Consider the following 17,901-nt stretch of genomic DNA (forward strand, 5'->3'; position numbering starts at 1 on the left):
ATCCTCCTCTGTTCCCTCCTGCCACCCTGCACTCCTCTCACATCTATTTTTGAACACTCCCATAAGCTCCTATGCCTTGAAGATATCTGCAGGTAGCAACACCCTGCTGGCACTGCCCCACAAGGGACAAGTCCTCACTGTGCTGGCTATCAGAAGGGCTTCTCCCCACTGCCTTCACATACTGCAGCTCCCTGCCAGAACCCTCCCTCTGGAGTGGGGCAAACAACCCCTCCCTACCCCATCAGACCTCAGCCTTATCCCGGTTTTGTGGGGTGGGTGTCTCCGGAGCACTCAGAATTACAGAATGACTCATCAGAAAAGCAGATGTTACAGGGGGGAGCCTAAATGCAATCATAGGAGGGGTTCCTTAAAGCCTGCACTCCCTCCAGAGCCACACACAGCCTTCCTGGGCTGCCCACCACTCCCCCTCCCTCGCCTGCTGGCACACTGAGGTTTTAAAAATCCTGTCATGCATATGCAATAACTCAGGCTTTTCCAGTATTATTAGCAGTAGTAGTAGTACTGTTATTGTTATTGTTGTTATGGTAGCAGTCTACCTGTATGTAAACAGGAGAAATTGTCAGGTGCAAGACCATGAGAAATTGTGCACCATAAAATGCAATAGGATGCTTCATTATTTTTGCATGGGTCTGTGAGAAGATGGATGAAGCTCCTGTCTGGACACCAGCTGCTGCAATGCCAGATTTGCAAAGCACTAGGGCCAGCACTCTGACAAACTCCAGCTCCAAATAATCTCTGGCCCTGGTTTTTCACAGTTCCTACCATCTTTGCAGGGTGCAGAGTTCCTGCTGGCTGCTGACCAGCTTCACAGTCCACCTTCTGCCCAGAGAAGGGCCACTACCCACAACCACTCTCTCCTTGATTTCCAGCAGTTCTTCCCCTCACCAGCTGCACCCTCTCCCCTACAGAGAGTAAGAACACTCATCACCTTTGAATGCTCCTAACACAGGCTCACAAACTCTGGGTGGGCCACCAGCCCCTCGTTCCCAGCAGAGCCTACAGCATGCTCCAGGTCCCAGAGCCCATCGGTGCACATCATGAGAGATTCCCAGACAGAGTGCTCCAAGGGAAAAAAATCCCCATTTCAAGTCCAGCACAACAGCCTCTTTATTTCCAGGGGCACTTCACACTGCTCTCCTCCAGACACCAACAGAGCCCTTGCCCTCATGCACTCATTCACTGCCTGTATGAAATCAAACTTTAGAGAAAGGACTGGCTTTATAGTCACAATGGGAAGAGAGAAATCCCAGAGGTACAATCCTATTGGGATGTGAATTCCCACAGCTACCTCCTGCTGTCCCTGCCTTAGCTTCCCCAGCTGAAAGACCTAACCGTGCTTTGACTTGGTTCAATTGCTACAGCTGCTTCAGACATGTGTTTGCAGGATCCTTTGGCTCCTGAGGAGGGTGGTGGTGCTGTAGGTGTGGAGTTTCTTCTCTCACTCCAGCCAAGGATTGCTGACTGCCAACCTTTATGGATGCAACAGGCAAATTGGTACACAGAGGTCGCTGCTATTTTAATTTGCAAAAGCTACCAAGTAAAAGTTAAAGATGCTTCTCAGAAGCATAAGGCTGTATTTTTACATGAAAAAGCCTTTCTAGATAAAGGTAGGGAGATGTTTTTTTCTTGCAGATATGAGTCAGCAACTTTAACATTGTAAAAAGCTCTTTATATTTGTTGGGTTTGTTTATGTTTTCATGGGTGGTTTTTAAAGAAAATCCCGATATATGAATTGAAAAGCATCCTAAGTTCTGACAAGTTTTCACTAGGAACGTATGATGAAAATATATATTCAATGCTGGTCCATTTTTAGCATTATTGAAAGATAGGAAAAGAATGGGTTTTCCCAATGTTGAGCACACATTTCAGATGGGTTTCTGGGATGCAAAACTCATTTATATTTACACATAAGCTACTTGTCTTCAGAGAGAGCAAATATTTTTTGATGCCCTCAAAAAGCTGCCAGTCCCAATCCTTCCCAGAAACTCAGCAGTGCCAGCTGATGCTCCATGTGAGTTCATGCAGCTGCTCTGCCACCCCAGAAGCCCGGCTAAGGGTGACCTAAGTAGCAAGTTCTGCATCTTGTTCAGGCTGAAGGATCAAACCTCCCTGCTCTCACATAAGCCTCATGAGACCTGCCTAGGCAGAAGGAGGATTTATTCTTTGGCTTTTGTGCACCAAGACATTGGTGCTCCAGAGTCCACAAACGGGTATCTGCAAATCATGGGTTTTGAACACACATCCAGTGCTGGAATGAGCTGTCCCTGTTACCTCTCCTGCATTAAAAACATTAATGGCCAAGGCTTGAAACACAGCTGAGTCAAAGTGATGACTCAGCCAGCAAACACAAAAGGCAAATATTTCACTGGCAGTTTGGACATCGGATTTGACACGACTGGCAACGGCATAAATCCCTGAGGACACACAGCATTCAGAGTGCAGCACAGAACAGCCTGGATACCATGTAGTTCTCCCAGGGCTGCATGCAGTTTCCTCTATTTAAAAAATCCTATGGCCATCCCATGGACAGCAGTAGTCCAGCTTGATAAATTAGATGTAGAATACAGACCCAGCCCAGCAAGGATATTGCCATGTAACAGCCGAACTACAAATAATGCCGGAACTGTTTCTCCTAACATGTGCCATCTCACATGCTGCAGGCAGCTCCAATAACATTGCCAAAGGGATTTCTAGGAAGTGGGAAGCTTGATATTTAGCATGCAAATCTAGAGGACTTAGGTAAGGATGCACTGGGATTTCTTTTCAGTGGTTCCAAGTCAAATCAACCCTTCTCTCAATTTTGACTTCAGCAAGGCTACAGCTTTACTCTGTGAAGTTTCCAATCAAACAGTGGATAAAAATAGATAAGGTTATATGGTGCTATGGCATACTGGCACACCAAGCATGTGTAATCCCTTCTGCACATACAGGTTCATTCAGGTTTCACTGCAGGGCTCCCATATTCCCAGTGCTTTACTTGTTTTTCATTAGCATTCCTCACCACTCTCTCCACTCCCTTCTGGTCTTTGCTGGAGACTAACCTAGCCAGGGAGTCTGTACCACATAATAATTTAAACCAGGGACACTTTTCCCTAGTTCTCTTACTGAAATTTTTCTACAGGTAAAATCTGTATAACTGCTGTGGCAGTTACAAAAAATGGTCTGAAAGAGTTCAAATTATTTTTGAAATTATTTTAATAGCATGGAACACTCCTCTCATTAGAGGAGCTGCATCACATTAATTAGGCAGCTACACCAATAGCTACCCAAAGCATGAAACAAAATTGAGGTAACCCAAACTCTTTCCACTAATAATGAATGACCACAGTCTACAATCTGCAGGTGTATGCATGTGCAGGGAACATATATCTTTTTCTCTGTGTGTCCATGTGAGCGTGCAGGGCAGGCAGAAAGATGAAAAGTAAGCAATAACAGCCCATGGGAATTTTCTAAGGGACTGCTCCCCAAAGAGGGAATAATGGTTAAGGAAAAGTAAAAAGAAGGTTAAAACCAGACACATATCCATCTACTCAATTAAGACTGGAGGAGAAAAGCTAACAGCTGCCAAGGGGTACAATGCTCCTCCAAGGTGGAGCAGCAGAGGAAGCACTGGAGAAGGGACTTGGCTGCCTGTGAGCAGAATTAATGGGTGGTTCTGAACTGGCTGAGCTGCTGAGCCACAGCTTCTCAATGAGTTGTTAATGGGGAACACGGCAAGTTAGGAAGTAATGAGGACTTTGTCAATACAGCTGTGGATAAAAGTGGGTAAGGAACCACTTAAGGAAAAACAACATCACACAAATCTGCAACTACAGATTCTGCACTTTCCGGTGCTTAAGAAATTACTTGCAATAATTTTGGAAGCATTATAGGGGCTGACAAGCCAAACATAACCACAGGACAAATCTTTTTACTAAGCTAGAAGCTGCAAGAAAGAAATCTTAACAACAGTACCCTCATCTATAGTTCTTTTTCTGTTGTTTTTTAATTCCCAGGAAAGCAAAAGAATCACAAACCTAAATAATCCGCAGCCTCCTGCAGGTGGAAGCACTGGAGGAGCACTGCTTTTGTAGGCAACGCCCAGAGTAAGATAAATGGCTCCAGCACATCCCAGCTGGGTGCAATAGGCAAAGGGGACCCCACAAAGGTCCACCCGCTCCCTGTACCTCCATGCCTGACAAAATAGCCTTCTACATGGTAGCCAGGGTCAGCAGAACTGGCTGCCAAAAAAACAGAGAGTCCCAGCCAAAGTGGCCAGATTGAAGGAATATGAGTTTGGGGTGGGAGGGGATCACACATCCATCTTATGGTTGGGTATGTCAGCATTTAGGAAGTGGGGAATATTTTCCAGGTTTTCTAAGCAATTCTGGCCACTCTCCACTCTTCCCCCTCCCATGAAAGCAGTTCCCCCCCCCCCGCAACAAGAGTTTCACTATATAATCAGTTTTCCCTTTTATTTTCTGTAAAGATAAACACTATTAAAAATATACTGCATTCTCATTTCTTTAATTCCATGAAGAGCAAACACAGAGAAGTGGTCCCTAGAAACGAAGTGCTGGATTTACTCAAAGGTAAAAATCCCTTTTTATGTGTCCCCCAAGGCTCTGAGGGAGGTACTGCTTTCTGAGCTGGAAAGTGCTAAGCCAGGCAGCAATGCCACCATACTGGATTCCCCTCTCATATCCAGCCTCTGCACAGGAGGACATGTGCAGCCTTTGCAGCTCAGCCAGATTCAGAGCCAAAATCCAGGTGGGCTGGAGATGAGTAGGAAGAACGGGATGGTCTCATGGTGCCATCAAGCCCTACAAGTACTGGGAGAATTCTTTGGTTGCATCACACAATCCTCTCTAGCTGGGCTTGCACCATCAGGGAGCGGGGGGCCAAGACAGTAGCCAGGTTGGCTTCACAAAGAGCCAAGGACAACCCCTATTTCATGAAAATACTGCCTCTACAGCCAGATCCACACTGTCCTGGCTTCTCTGCATCAGCAGGGACACAGAGAGGCCAAGGATGGGGAAAGAAGCCTGGACCTTCTTGCCTCCTTCTGGGCTTCTCACAAAATGAAAGCCATTGCTGCAGCTGGAGAGCAAATACAGCAATAGATATGTCACAAATCTTGCAAACATTTTGCAGGCCAAAGTGTCATGTTTAACAAACCCATCTTCCTGCAACTCACAAAACCCATCATGGAAACTGAAACCATCAGAGATAAGTCACGGACCACAAAGCATGACTGCCTGTAAGAAAAACAAAATAAGGGAAATGGGTAGGAAGGCTCCTCAGCGCACTACTCGTAAGTCAGCCTCACTGTTCTCCTTCCCGAGCAGCACAGGGTGGTTCCATCCAGCTGGTGAAACTCCAGAGCTCAGCTCCATGGGAATGTCCAGGCTCACACTCAGCCCTGCGCCACTCCCACTCCGGCACTAAGTACTAATGCATGTTTGATGAGGCAGCAGGAGATGGATCTGCTCCTTCCAGAGGTGACCACGGGCTCCTGGCAGTGACACCGAGAGCTTGCTCCGGCCCTGGCCGCACGCCGCAGTCCGTCGCTGCCCTGCCAAGCCACGGCGTCCTGCCAGACGGAGGGGTCAAAATAAAGGGAAGAACAACCGCCCTAAACAAGCAGCATCTCTAGGGCTCTAATGAAGAGGACATGTATTAAGGCAACCTCAGAGAAAGGAAAACCTATTACAGCAAATGCTGAGAGTGATTTTCCAAATATTCCTGCCCTTTTTCACTTTTGCACAGCAAAGTCTGAAAAAATCTTAAAAAACCACAGGCTTAGCTTTATTCACCCCTATATTTCCTCTGGTTCCAGTGGCATTATTCCCACAGATGAGAACTACAGATCAGGTGAGAGTACATTCTAATTTTTAAACAAATTTATTGTGCATACTAACCATTCCTGGACATGAGTTAGGCTTTCCAAAACAGCAAGACTGGATGACAAATCATGAAATTAAAAACAATTTTAAAAAGTAGAGAAAATTCTGTATTCTTGTCATTTCCCTTCTGTTTTTTTCCATACTTTGGAAATAACAGAACAAAAAGTGACAACATGCTCACAGAGCGACCCAAACTTGAAAAGAAACAAAATGCCATCCAAAGGCAAATGGCAAAATTCCCAGTAACATCATTAATGCCAGAATTTCATCTTGTATGCTCTTCTGCAACGAATAAAAAAGTATTTCAATTAAGATATCATATTATATACTATTTACAAGTACACACACAATGAGACCCTCAAATGCTGCTTTTGAGATGCAGACCTCATCCTGCAATAATAGCCAAGCCCCATATGTGCAGATCAGAGTTTGGCTCACATGTACACTGCCATACATACTCTGGGATGTAAATGTGGAGCCCAGCCTGACAAACCAGCTTGCATTTGCATCACCACAATACCCATCCTAAAAATTCATATCCAGCCTTTTCTAAGCACCAGCCACTCCTCTCATCTCTGTACTGGGGCTGCCTGGTTTAGGGCTCGTGAGAGTGTGGCAGGGAAGCAGCAGAGTGTGCCCCAGCACACAGCTGGAGACATATTTTAAAAGAGGGTTTGCTGAGCTTTTCTTGGGAGATGGATTTATTTTCCTGGTCAGCAATCTGTCCCCTGGGCTGGCCACCCAGCCTGCCAGCTTCAGAGGTGTCTCCTTCTCACCTTACATCAGACCCTGAGTCAGAACAGGGCCAGAGGCACACCTCCTTGGTGCTGCCTATCCCTGGAGCAGGGACAAGAGCTGGCACTTGCCACATCCCTGGCACTGGCCAGGGCAGCTCCGAGGTCACTCCTGTGCCCCATTACTCAGTGTGGCAGGAGCCCAGCATCTTTAATGACTTCTCCTTTCTACACACTACTCTATTCATTTTCCACTTCCCCAGTCACAGCTGTTGAGCCCTATTAACACGCAGGGGGGAAAAAAACCACATTTAAACCCAAACCTGCTAGGCCAGAAATAGAAGTTCTCATTTTCTTTTCCAAAACACAGAATAGCTGAGCAACAACGAAAGGAAAAGGAAATCTCTCCCAAGCACATCTGGAACCAATTTGCTGTCTGTAGCCACTGGGTGTCACTTTTGATATATATTGGTTCAGCCACGCAGCAGTTCGGGGAGAGAAGCGGATTTCAGGGAGGTGATCCCAAACCCAAGCAGACTGCTCCGCAGCCTCTCGCACGAAGGCTGTAATTAGCAATTAGCCAGCCAGGCTGATTCATTAACAAAACATCCTCACCACGACACCAAGCACCGTGCAGAGGCTCTTACCTCTCAGTCTGCAGCGTGACTTTCGAGGGCTCCACGTTGGGGTTTTCCCACTCCATCTGTGGACAGTGCATGAAGTAGCAAAGGGTGTACAGCGCCTCTGGCTCCCAGTAGAAGGATCCCTGCTTCTGGTGCATGGGTGTCCCATTCCCGTGCTGCTTGGCATTGAGGGGCTGCAGGTGGTGCATTGCTCGAGACACCAGGTCACCTGGAAAAAAGCAAGAGCCAGGTGAATGCCAGGCTGTTCAGCTGCCTCTGCTGAGTTGCAAACTGATAGGCAGGCTGGGTCGGTCTTCCCTTCCATTTAACTTCACACATGCAAACAGTAGAGGGTAGGACAGGATTCTGGGCGCTACTCATCACCAGGCTAAACTTTTACTGGTGGTTTCTGTGGTGTGGTGTGACATACCCAGGCTGCAGACAAGCCCACAAAGGCCTGCAGGAGATGTGTTTTTGCAAAGATGGTGGTGTGGGCAGCATCAGGCTAGCCCACCTCAGCACCACCATGAGAGCTGGCGTGCTGAGCCAGGATCACAGTTACCTACTTAGCAGCCTTTGGAGGATGCCAAAACCCCACAGCCCCAAAAAATGACCATGCAGTGTGCCATCAAAAGCTTCATGCTCCTGGTCAGAGGGGCAGTGAAATCCAGCCCCTTGGAACAAGGAAGAAGGCAGTCACATAACACACAAAGCACTGCAGGAGGATGAAAATGAGCATGTGGGTGAAGAAAAAGAGGGGGAAAATATTGCTAAAAGACAATATAAGGAATGTGCAACCAAAATTAATTTTTTAAGTCCGGGCTAGGCCTGGAAAACTTCATGTTAGCAAAAAAACAAAACCTATGAAGTAGGCTTACCTCGCCCCCCAGGTTTCCAGAGCACAGAGGAGAACAAAAAGGAAGATTCTCATCATCCCCCTGCACCAATTTAGTTTGGGGCACTCCCTCACAAGGCAGATAGAGGAATCTAGTCACAACATGTGGAATGGGATCAGCAAAGCCAGCAAGTGAGATTACCAGGCAAATACATGGGCAAGCAGCAGTGCAGTCTCTTAGCACAACACTGATTGTAACTAATTAACTAAGGCATCTTGCTCCGAGGCAGTGAATTTTATGTCTATTGACTAGTGACCACTCTATCAAAGACAGGGAAACAATTGTGGTTTAAACTGCCTTTTTTTCACATGTTCAAATCACTCTGAGAGTGCTTTTGGGGGAAATAAGGATCTCGAATCAAATCAGTTGGTTTGTTTTAAATTAAAATTTGAGCAAGAGCCCTTTGGGTCATTCTTAAGCTATACAAAAGCAAGTGATGAGAAAAAGAGGACATAATTTTCCACTGTTAAGGAGTCACGCACTTTCTCTTATTTGCTTTTCCCAAGTGACCACTGAGCACAAATTTGGAAGAAAAAGTTGAAGATGTACACAAAGGTAGGAGCATAAAACCACCGGGCAAACTTAAAGGAGAAGCATGTGCATGGCTGAACTACAGGTTTTTGCAAAGTCCCACCCCTTTGAACACCTCTCTCCAGCCTGACTCATACAGAAAACACTGCTGCTGCAGTGATAATGTGTACCAGGGAGAACAGAAATCTCACTTAAAATTCTCAGCCCAATCCTCCAAAAACATAAACCATGAAGAGAAGAAAACCCCTGGCTTGAGGAAACTGCAGAGTCCATGATTTCAGGGGTTTGACACAAATTTTTTGCTTCACTCTGCAATATTCTTCTGATTCAAAGCTTTCACTTAAAAATAGCTTCTGTCTTCTGTTCCCTCTGCCAGGAAATTGCCATGATAGGACCGATCCTGCAGCCTTGCATGCTCATAATTTCCAAGAGAAACTATGCATGTGGAAAGTATGCAGGATCAGGTCTGCAGAAGAAACAGATGTGCCTCTGAGATGACTCCCCAGTCCTGCACAAAGCTATCTGCAGACAACCAGAAGCAGCAGGAAACTATGGGACCTCCTTCACTCAGCTCACTCCAGTCACAGCAGATGTGCACTGCCAAGTCTAGCACAGGCCAATTTAACTGCTAGCAGCCTTGTTGATATTAAATTTCTCCCTTTTTCTCCAGAAGGCAAAAAAAATGCATAGAAATGCTGGCTGCAACATCCAGCTTTAACAATAATAGCAAAGGCAGAGAAAAAGGGAGACACACACTAAATTCAGCCTTTCCAAATCCAAGCCATTACAGCACTGAAGACTGTGGGTAAAGTTTAGCACACAGCCAGTCTCGTTTCAGTGGATTGAGACAGCATGCTCTAGAGAATGCCTCCGACTTCTGTCATGAATGATGAATAAAAATTAGGATGAAATTTCGGCCCAGATTCTGGCAGCAGCATTACTTCATCCCACTCCTCCCTGAGCACTGGGGTGATGTGACCTCAATGACACGCCCAGGACCAGAGGAAGCTGCACGGTGAATAAGAAGGGAAAGCAGCAGCAAGAATGATGTGAGCAGGACAGGCAGCTAAGCATCACTGCTGATGCAAGGCTGGAGGAACTCGAGCCTTGCTGAAAGGTGAAGCTCCAATCCATATCAATATGACCAGGAGCTCATCCTTTTATGCTGTATTTCTTCTAAAAAATCCAAAACAATTCATACCATCAAAGCTGAATGAATGCTTTTTATATTTAAGTCTCAATTACATTATATCAAGAACTGATGGCTTAGATCTTTCTTTTGCCTTTGCTATGCTTTCTCTGGTAACATTTGAAATAATTTCTACATTAACAATTATTGTAACATTTCTTTACCAATAAGTTGACTTACTTCTTTGGGTCAACTCAAAGCCTAAATAATCAATACCTGTAAAACACTGAGCTTCACAGAGAACAGTAAGCAAGCATAAAAAGCCCCATTATATTGGTACCCGATGGCAGAGCTGCAGAGGAAGGACAGGAATCACTGCTCTGTTCTATTCCACAGCAGAACCTCAAACAATCCGATACATGCCCTAGTGCCCTTTGCCTCCCTCAGCCGCATCCAGTTACAGCAACAATTCTCCAGGGCAGAGACCGTGCCTTAGCATATCTGTTCTCCAGGATCAGTGCCAGGAAGGCACGGGGAAGCTGACAGGCACACGCACACACTACACACCAGCACTTAGGCAAACTCTGTAAAATGTAGCACAGTGCAACATCTGGTTCTAGGCGTGTGTGCGCGTTGTCTTGAACCCCTACCAGGTTTTGCTCCTTCTATTGTTCCTTGCTAATAGGCTTTTGCTTCTCCATTTCCTTCCTAAGAAGGTACCAAGAGTTGCAACTCTCTTTGATTCCAAGATGTCCCAAAGGCCATAGATGTGAAATCAGCTTCATGATGGGACTCACTGGTCTGCTCTCCAGCAATCAGCCAACTCCAGCCTCATCTGGGAAACCCAAACTACGCATGATCTCCTTGCAAGCTGTAAAAGCTGTGCTATATCTGAACAATGAGGGCAACCCTGAATTTATGGCCAAATACAGAAGGATAAGCCCTCTTCACAAGTCTGTACTATCCCTCCATCAGTGTCAGCCACCTCTGTTGTTCAGGGCTGTGCTCAGCACAGAAAGGCTCTGCAGGGCCAGGTTACCTGCTCACAGCACTGCTGGCTTTTCTGCTATTTTTTTGGCCCTGAAAATACGTCTCAGCTCTATCAGCTGAACACATCTGAAAGGCTGATAAATTCCTCGGTGCACCATTTCCAGAAAGAATACATCTAAAATAAAATTCCCAGCAGCTGCATTGACCTTGCGACTCCATGAATGAGGTTCCTGATGGCTGTGGCATCATAACCCAAGAGGCTTGGCAGGGATCCCTGCCTTGCTCTCCACAGATCAGATTCTCACCCTGTACCACCACCTGAAGAACAGACTGGGGAGCTGATCTGCCTGACAAGAGAGCTTGCCAAGTTCATTTTGTTTTAAAATTAAACTCAATGAAAACTTCCGTAATTTATGCATCATAAGCCAAGTGAGCCAACGCACAAACTGCTTCGCAGGCACAGCCAGGGAGATGAAAACATCACATTGTGCAGGGTAAACATAAGAAAAAAGAAAAAGAACAGCGAAGCGGGGGGACATTTCAGGACATTTTTGTTACCAAAGCTCGGAAGCCACAACTAGAGGACAGGCTCCCAGAGGGCAGCAAAGGCAGCAGCAAGCCCCAGGCTGACACTGCCTTGCAGCCCTGATTCCAGATGGGGAAGGGCTCCAGGAATGTGGAACCACACTGGAGCTCATCAGCCCAGAGGAGAAAGGCTGAGCCTCACACACCCGCTCCCAAAAACCCAGGAAACACCTCTGCATCACAGTGTGTGCAGAGCTGCCCCTGCAGCTGCCAGCATTTCACCCTGCTCTAGCTGAAGCGGGGCTCGCCCATTGCTGCTGCTCTCAGGCCAGCACAGTCGGTGAACGAAGGGCCGCATACATTTGATTTAAAGATTGAAAATATTATGTAATGTGTGTGTTGTGACACGGGCCTGGTTTAAGGCAACACTGAATATTTAGGGAACAGCTTCACTGACTTCAAGCCACAAATAGGATGTGACAGGCAAAGTAAAGCTGCTCCCATCTGCATGGGGGTGCAATACAACATACAACAACAACATAGAGCATGCAAGTGGACAGCTTCAGCCTAAGTCCTCTTCGCAATGACCAGTGAAGCTTTTTTTTTAAAAACTGTGTTTGGCTTCAGTAAAAGCTATTATAACTGCTTTTACTGTGTTAGAGCCTGGTGTTCAAAGAATAACACATCTGTTTCCAATTTTGTACTGGGGAGGGGGGGCAGAGGAAGGCAAAAAAGAAAGAGAAAGAAAATGACAGATACCCAATGCCCATGTCTGAGAAGCTTCCTATGGGATTTTCTGATCTATCATGATGGACCTGATAATGCTGTGCTATCCTGCCTGCCTAGGAGCAGCCTAACTACTTTCAGACTGAACAAGTGCCAGAGCCAAAACCATTCAGCTGAGTGTATGCCTGCAGAGCCACAGCCCTGATGTGAATGACACGGACAGATCCTTACTCAGCCCCTCCTTATGACACCTACTTCATGTTTTTCTTGTTCCAAAGGCATGTCCTAAAACTACCAGAACAACTTAGCAATGATGTCTCTGCACACTGAAATGAGCCACGCAGTTCTTTGACCTGTGTCTTTCCTTCGAAACCCAGGGGAGAGGGAGGAGCATCTGTTTCCACTGCAGCTGTCTTCCCACCTGGTGCCCTGCTAGGGCACTGCGAGAAGCAGCAGGAGACCGTGTTTTTAGCCCGACAGCATTGTGCGGGCAGCACCCATCGGTTTGATAACACTGGTCTGGTCACCCTTCCAGCTGTCCTTGACTCCTACGTGTGCAGTCTGCATTTGGGAATCATGCCCTGCAGTGGCACATGTTAATTGCAGCAGTGTTACTGCTTTGCTGTGCTTCCTGGGTGAATATTTCCTCTTGCAAAGAGGAACTCTTGCCATAGCCATAGGCAAGAGTTGTGTCTGTCTTTCAGAGCCCTGAACCTCCTGTGTCCTGTCCAGACCATGAAAAGAAGGAGTATGCATCAGGAAGCTGCAATCTAGATGCCAACTTCATGCCATGGTCAGTAGATTCCCCCCTTACAACCATGTGAGCCAGGTGCAAAACTAATTTTCTTGACCTAGATTCATTTCACACTTCAATACAAAAGTCTTGGATCTATGGTTTTCCTCACAACCAGCTCTGGGGAGACTGTTTTGGAAACATGAATTTATAACCCTGACAATAAACCATGGCTTATTTAATCAGACTGCTAGGTGGTAGCCACAGCCACCCTGCATCCTTCCCAAAGTGCAGCTGGGTCTCTTTTCCTTTCTACCTCCCGTTGCCTCTGGTTTCCGCACCGCAGGGGCACGTTGGTGCACATACCTGCCAGCGCACCACTGCAGGTGAATATGAGCAGCTGAGCTGTGTCTCCTGTGCCAGGTCACCCTCAGCCATCCCTACACTCTTGATTCCAGCTGCACTGTTCCTCCATGTTCCTCTGTCTCCAGTGAGACAGGTACATCAATCTCCACGTTTCAAAAGTCAGCTGAGCCAAAACTGCTCAAGCCAGACATGTCCTCAAATGATTTATTGTGAGGTTTTCTATTGTTAACTGAACACTACTCATCTATACCAGGAAAGGAGCATGCACACAGATCGGGGGGCTGCACACTACCAAGCGTACAGAATGTACTTCACAGTGTGTGTGCTCCTAGCACAAAGTATCTTCAAACATAAAAAGTTGTTCTTGGCACCCGTATATTCCAGATTTTATTCCAGCTGCCTCAGGCTGTGGGTGTGCTTGGGGTGCCACAACCCACAGTCAGTGGGACATCCAATGTGCAACAAATTCATCGTTGAGCTCACCTTGCAGAAACTTCCTCAGCTCTGCCATCTCTGCTGTCCCATACTGTGCCCCTATCTACTACCACAGGCAACCTTTTCTTCTCTTAAATGCCATTCATCTCTTCCACACAAGAAGAAAAGAAGGAACTGTGGTCCCAGACTCAGAATTGAGAAGACAGGACCAGGATGCAAGCACCCCATTTTCTGGCAGTGGTTTCTCTGTGGCCTCCCACAGATCATTTAATCTTTTTATCTTCACTTACCCCACCATCACAAGAACCTTCTATTTATATTACAGAGTAAGTGTATGCATGCAATTTAGCATTTGCAAAGCCTTTGAAGACTGATAAATTAGGATTGAATATATCCCATTAAAAAGCCAAAATAATAATTAAACCCTCTCAAGTTCACATACCTATTATAACAACACTTACACATTTGGACTCTCCAATCTGACATGGCAAGCTTAATGTTTCTGTCTGATTCCCCTTAAGCCACATCAACTTCAAATAAAACAAGCTTTGACTCGGATGAGTAATTCGTGTGCCAACCTAATGCAGAGCCTTCACTCTGCAGAACACCACTGCCTTATGGACCATCATTCCTGGATTTTCTCCGGCCCATGCCCCTAAACAAAATTTGAGAGCCCCCATGGCTGAGCAGGCCAGCTAAGAGTGCTCACCCTGACCTGACCAACTGCCTGTGCTCTGCACAGCAGGGACAGGAGGACTGCAGAGAAAGGAAAATGCCATTTGAATCCCAAGTGTGCTGTGATGCAGGGGTTCAGAGGGAACAGGAGTCTGTACCTTAAATGTGATGAACAATGGGGAGTTCTGCAGGAGTTCACATTGGTGTACAGTGGTGTTCACATTGGCGTACTGGGGAAGGCAAGGGGAGGTTGGAGCTCCAGCCCTCCCCAGCCACTACAGCGATTTGCCACTAAGCATCAAACCTGAGTGGGCTTAAACACAAGAGGTGGAAGCCCTGAAGAAACAAAACCACCCTGGGCTTGTCCCCAGGAAAGGGAATGGTGGTTGAGTTTCACCCGTGGAGGCAGGCAGAGAACTCCCAGATGAGCTCAGGATCCAGACAAGCAACAAGACAATCTGCCCTTGCTACCCAAGACACAAATCCACCCCCTTGGTCAACAGGGCAGTCAAAAGGAAGATAAAGCCTGAGTAGGGTGTATCCTGGGATTTTCAAATTATCCTCTCTCATGCTTCATCTCACCTGATAAATAAATGTATTGTTTTATGGCTGATGACAGTGGGTATCGGGGGAAGAGAAGAAACACAAGATGTTGTTTGGGACTATTAAGTAACCCACAACCCCACCTGTGCACAAAAGCAGACAGTGAATGGAGGCTGTAGCCCATCACTCAGGGCAGCAAGGAGAATGGGGTAGCAGCTAGGGAAGCCTGCAACCAGGCAGCCCTTAACAGAGCCAAGAAAATACTACCATTTAACCATTTAAGCACTGCATTCATCTGCCTTCTGCTCTCTACTGGGGATGGGGAGGGGGGCTTTCTCTGTTGAGGAACATCTCAACAACTTACAACTTTTACACACAGACTGGATGATGTGTGGATATCAGCAAGGAGGAGTTGCTAATTAGACACCCAGAAAGTGGGTGAGCGAGGCCCTAGAGACCTTGGGCAACAACCCAGTGGAGGGCCCTTGAAAACTGGGAAAAGCATCAGTGGATCTAGAGAGGTGATACACAGGCTGTCAGTCTATGGCCAAACACTGGGCTGAAGGGAGCACTTCCATCTGAATGGCAGGTTTGGGCTGGTAGCTCTGCTTAGCTCAGCACTGTGCTCCATGAGCCAAACCGTTCACAGGGAATAAGCTTGGTCTGAGAAATACATCTGACAAACAGGGCTTTTGTTCTGGCAGTAAATTTGCAGGCACTCCTATGACAGCACTCCTTCAGATGCCACCCTTACAGCAAGCACCTTCACCCTGGCATTTGCTTCTAAGCCTAGGTTTAACCTCTTCTTTAGAGCACATGAATCCATTTGTACGGCTCCTGCAGTGCTCCTTCCTGTTGGCTGCAGAGGATTGAGACTAGATGAAAAGGCAAGGGAGGGGATGCAGACTTTCATCAGCTCCTCAGCTGAGGCTGCGAGGAGAAATGAAAAACAGTATCAGTATGTGCAATCACATTCCTACTTACACTTGAGCAGTAACCCTTCCTTTCATCCCTAAAAGGGTGCCAAGATCCACTGGGAGGCTTTTATTTTGGAAATATATACATTCAGCACTGTGGATGCAAAAAGAGGATGCTGTGTAATGAAAAAAGGGGATGGAGGATGGCATTTTTCCAATGGCAAAAAGGAAAACCTTGCTGAGACCTGAGTGGTGACAGGAAGGAAATACCAGCCTCAACATCACATCTGGGGACTGCTCTGAGTTAAACACCATTCAAAAGCAAAAAACCTCTGATACTAGCAGTGTTAAGTCATATCTTCAGATTATCACAGTTTAAAATGAAAATGATTATTCATTGCTGTCAACACTCAGAGTGATACCAGCACCAGTCACTGAGGTTTGCACAAGTCTGTGTGGCAAACTTCTCACCCAGGATGGCCATAGGAGACTGGCCATCATTGCACCCAAAACAAGCCCCTAACAGTTTTTTGCTCTAACCTAAAGACATACACGAAGAGATGTTTTGGACGATATCCTGTGCCATGGTTTATCTCCCTGTGCTGCTTGAGACACACAGCCTTCTGCAGCCCTACAAACACACGTCAGCACAGGGTGGCTGTCCCACATCACACTAACACCTTGGCAGTCTTTACCCCAAGGCAGTGAAGAACAAGCATTTCTTGGGGCCCAGTGCACTTTAAGGCTCTGCTCTGCCTTCTCACCACCTGCATGCACACTCCAGAGAAAGAGGGCCCTCCTTCACCCCAAAAAACAGCAATGACCTTCAGTTATGAGCCTCATTCCTTCTGCATTTGGTCTCCCAGCCAGCAGAGGTATTTTTAGATAGATGATGAATAGGTGTCTTGGACCATTATGCAGACAAATATAACATAAATTTTTGTGGATTGCAAACATGCATATAAAGAAGTTAGGAAAAATATTCAAAGGTCAAAACACAGTATCATGGGATTTCTCCACAGCAAAAGCTCTCCCTAATGTTCCTGTCTTTTTTCTATTCAGTCTACTTATTTTTTTTCACATCTGAAAGGGAAGAAAGGAAAGAGATGAACTAGAAATCTAGGAGAATCCCAAAAACTTTCTGCAAAAAACCCAAACAGATCAACTCCCTTTCTCTGCTAGGTCAGGTCTAGAAATACAGGAATCTTACAAGAAAAAAAAAAAAGGGAGAATAAAAAGGCAAAAAAAAAAGTCTTGTGAAATATTTTCTTTAAGATTCAACAGTGAAGTACTGTCAGGCTACTGTTTAAAATCCTATTATTTTTTGCTGTGCTTCAGTTCTTCCCAATGTTGTCTATATAATAAGCATTTCAAATGAAATTACATTATTTTAAAACACACTGTAGTAGGCAATTACAATTGCTGAATACTAAATGCCAATATAATATAGACCAGATTTATTGTTGTTCCTTAACTTTCTGCCATGCTCATTATATTTTAAGCCTTTGCCTTCGAATCATGCATTACTGCTGTAATTGTGGCGCAGAATTAGGTGTCTATTTACATTCTCCTCCTAAGCCCTGGAGATGTAAACTCCCTTTTTTCCCCCTAAGTCAGCAACATCACCTATTCTTCCTATTTTCTGGGGAGAAACCCATGGCCAGTAGCACTGCCTCACCTGGCCACTGCCAGCCAGGCTGTGTCCCAGTGAGGACCAGTGCCTGCTGAGCCTGGAGATGAGAGCAGAAGCACCAGGTAAGCAGGATTTGGCAGGACCAGAGCAGCATCCGTGAGTCCAGGTGCACCTGTCTGACTAGGGGGGACTCCTCAATGGCAGCATCACCAGATGGTGCTGCCTTCCCCATCTGGTTGTACCTGCCATCCCACCTTTCCCCAGTTTTCTCCTACCTTCTGTCACACCCAGGGAGACCCAGATTACCTGAATGGTCTTTTCTAATATGCTGACAATACATGAAAAAACAAAGGGTGCAGACACACAAGGACCATCGTGGGTAGGGCAAGGTAAAGATACCACACGATACAAGGCTTTTAACCCTGTGAATCTCTTCTTCACCTAGGACAGACAGTAAAGAAATTAAGAAGATGTGAGCAGAAATATAGGTGCTGGGCAGAACACAGGTCTCATTTGCAAGCTGTAGTCTTCCATGGGAC

General features: G+C 46.2%; 1 protein-coding gene across 3 annotated transcripts in view; it reads right to left on the minus strand.

Annotated features, from left to right (window-relative positions):
• The window catches only part of ABTB3 (ankyrin repeat and BTB domain containing 3), a 163,204-nt gene that overhangs the window by 48,910 nt on the left and 96,393 nt on the right, over positions 1-17,901 (minus strand). For all 3 annotated transcript variants that reach the window (XM_084205615.1, XM_084205614.1, XM_084205616.1), the window contains exon 3: positions 7,288-7,492. In XM_084205615.1, the coding sequence (XP_084061741.1) occupies positions 7,288-7,492 (205 nt within the window). The remainder of the gene's footprint in view (positions 1-7,287; positions 7,493-17,901) is intronic.

Source organism: Fringilla coelebs (genome assembly GCF_963513975.1).
Source record: "Fringilla coelebs genome assembly, chromosome: 5".
Taxonomy (NCBI): Eukaryota; Metazoa; Chordata; class Aves; order Passeriformes; family Fringillidae; genus Fringilla; species Fringilla coelebs.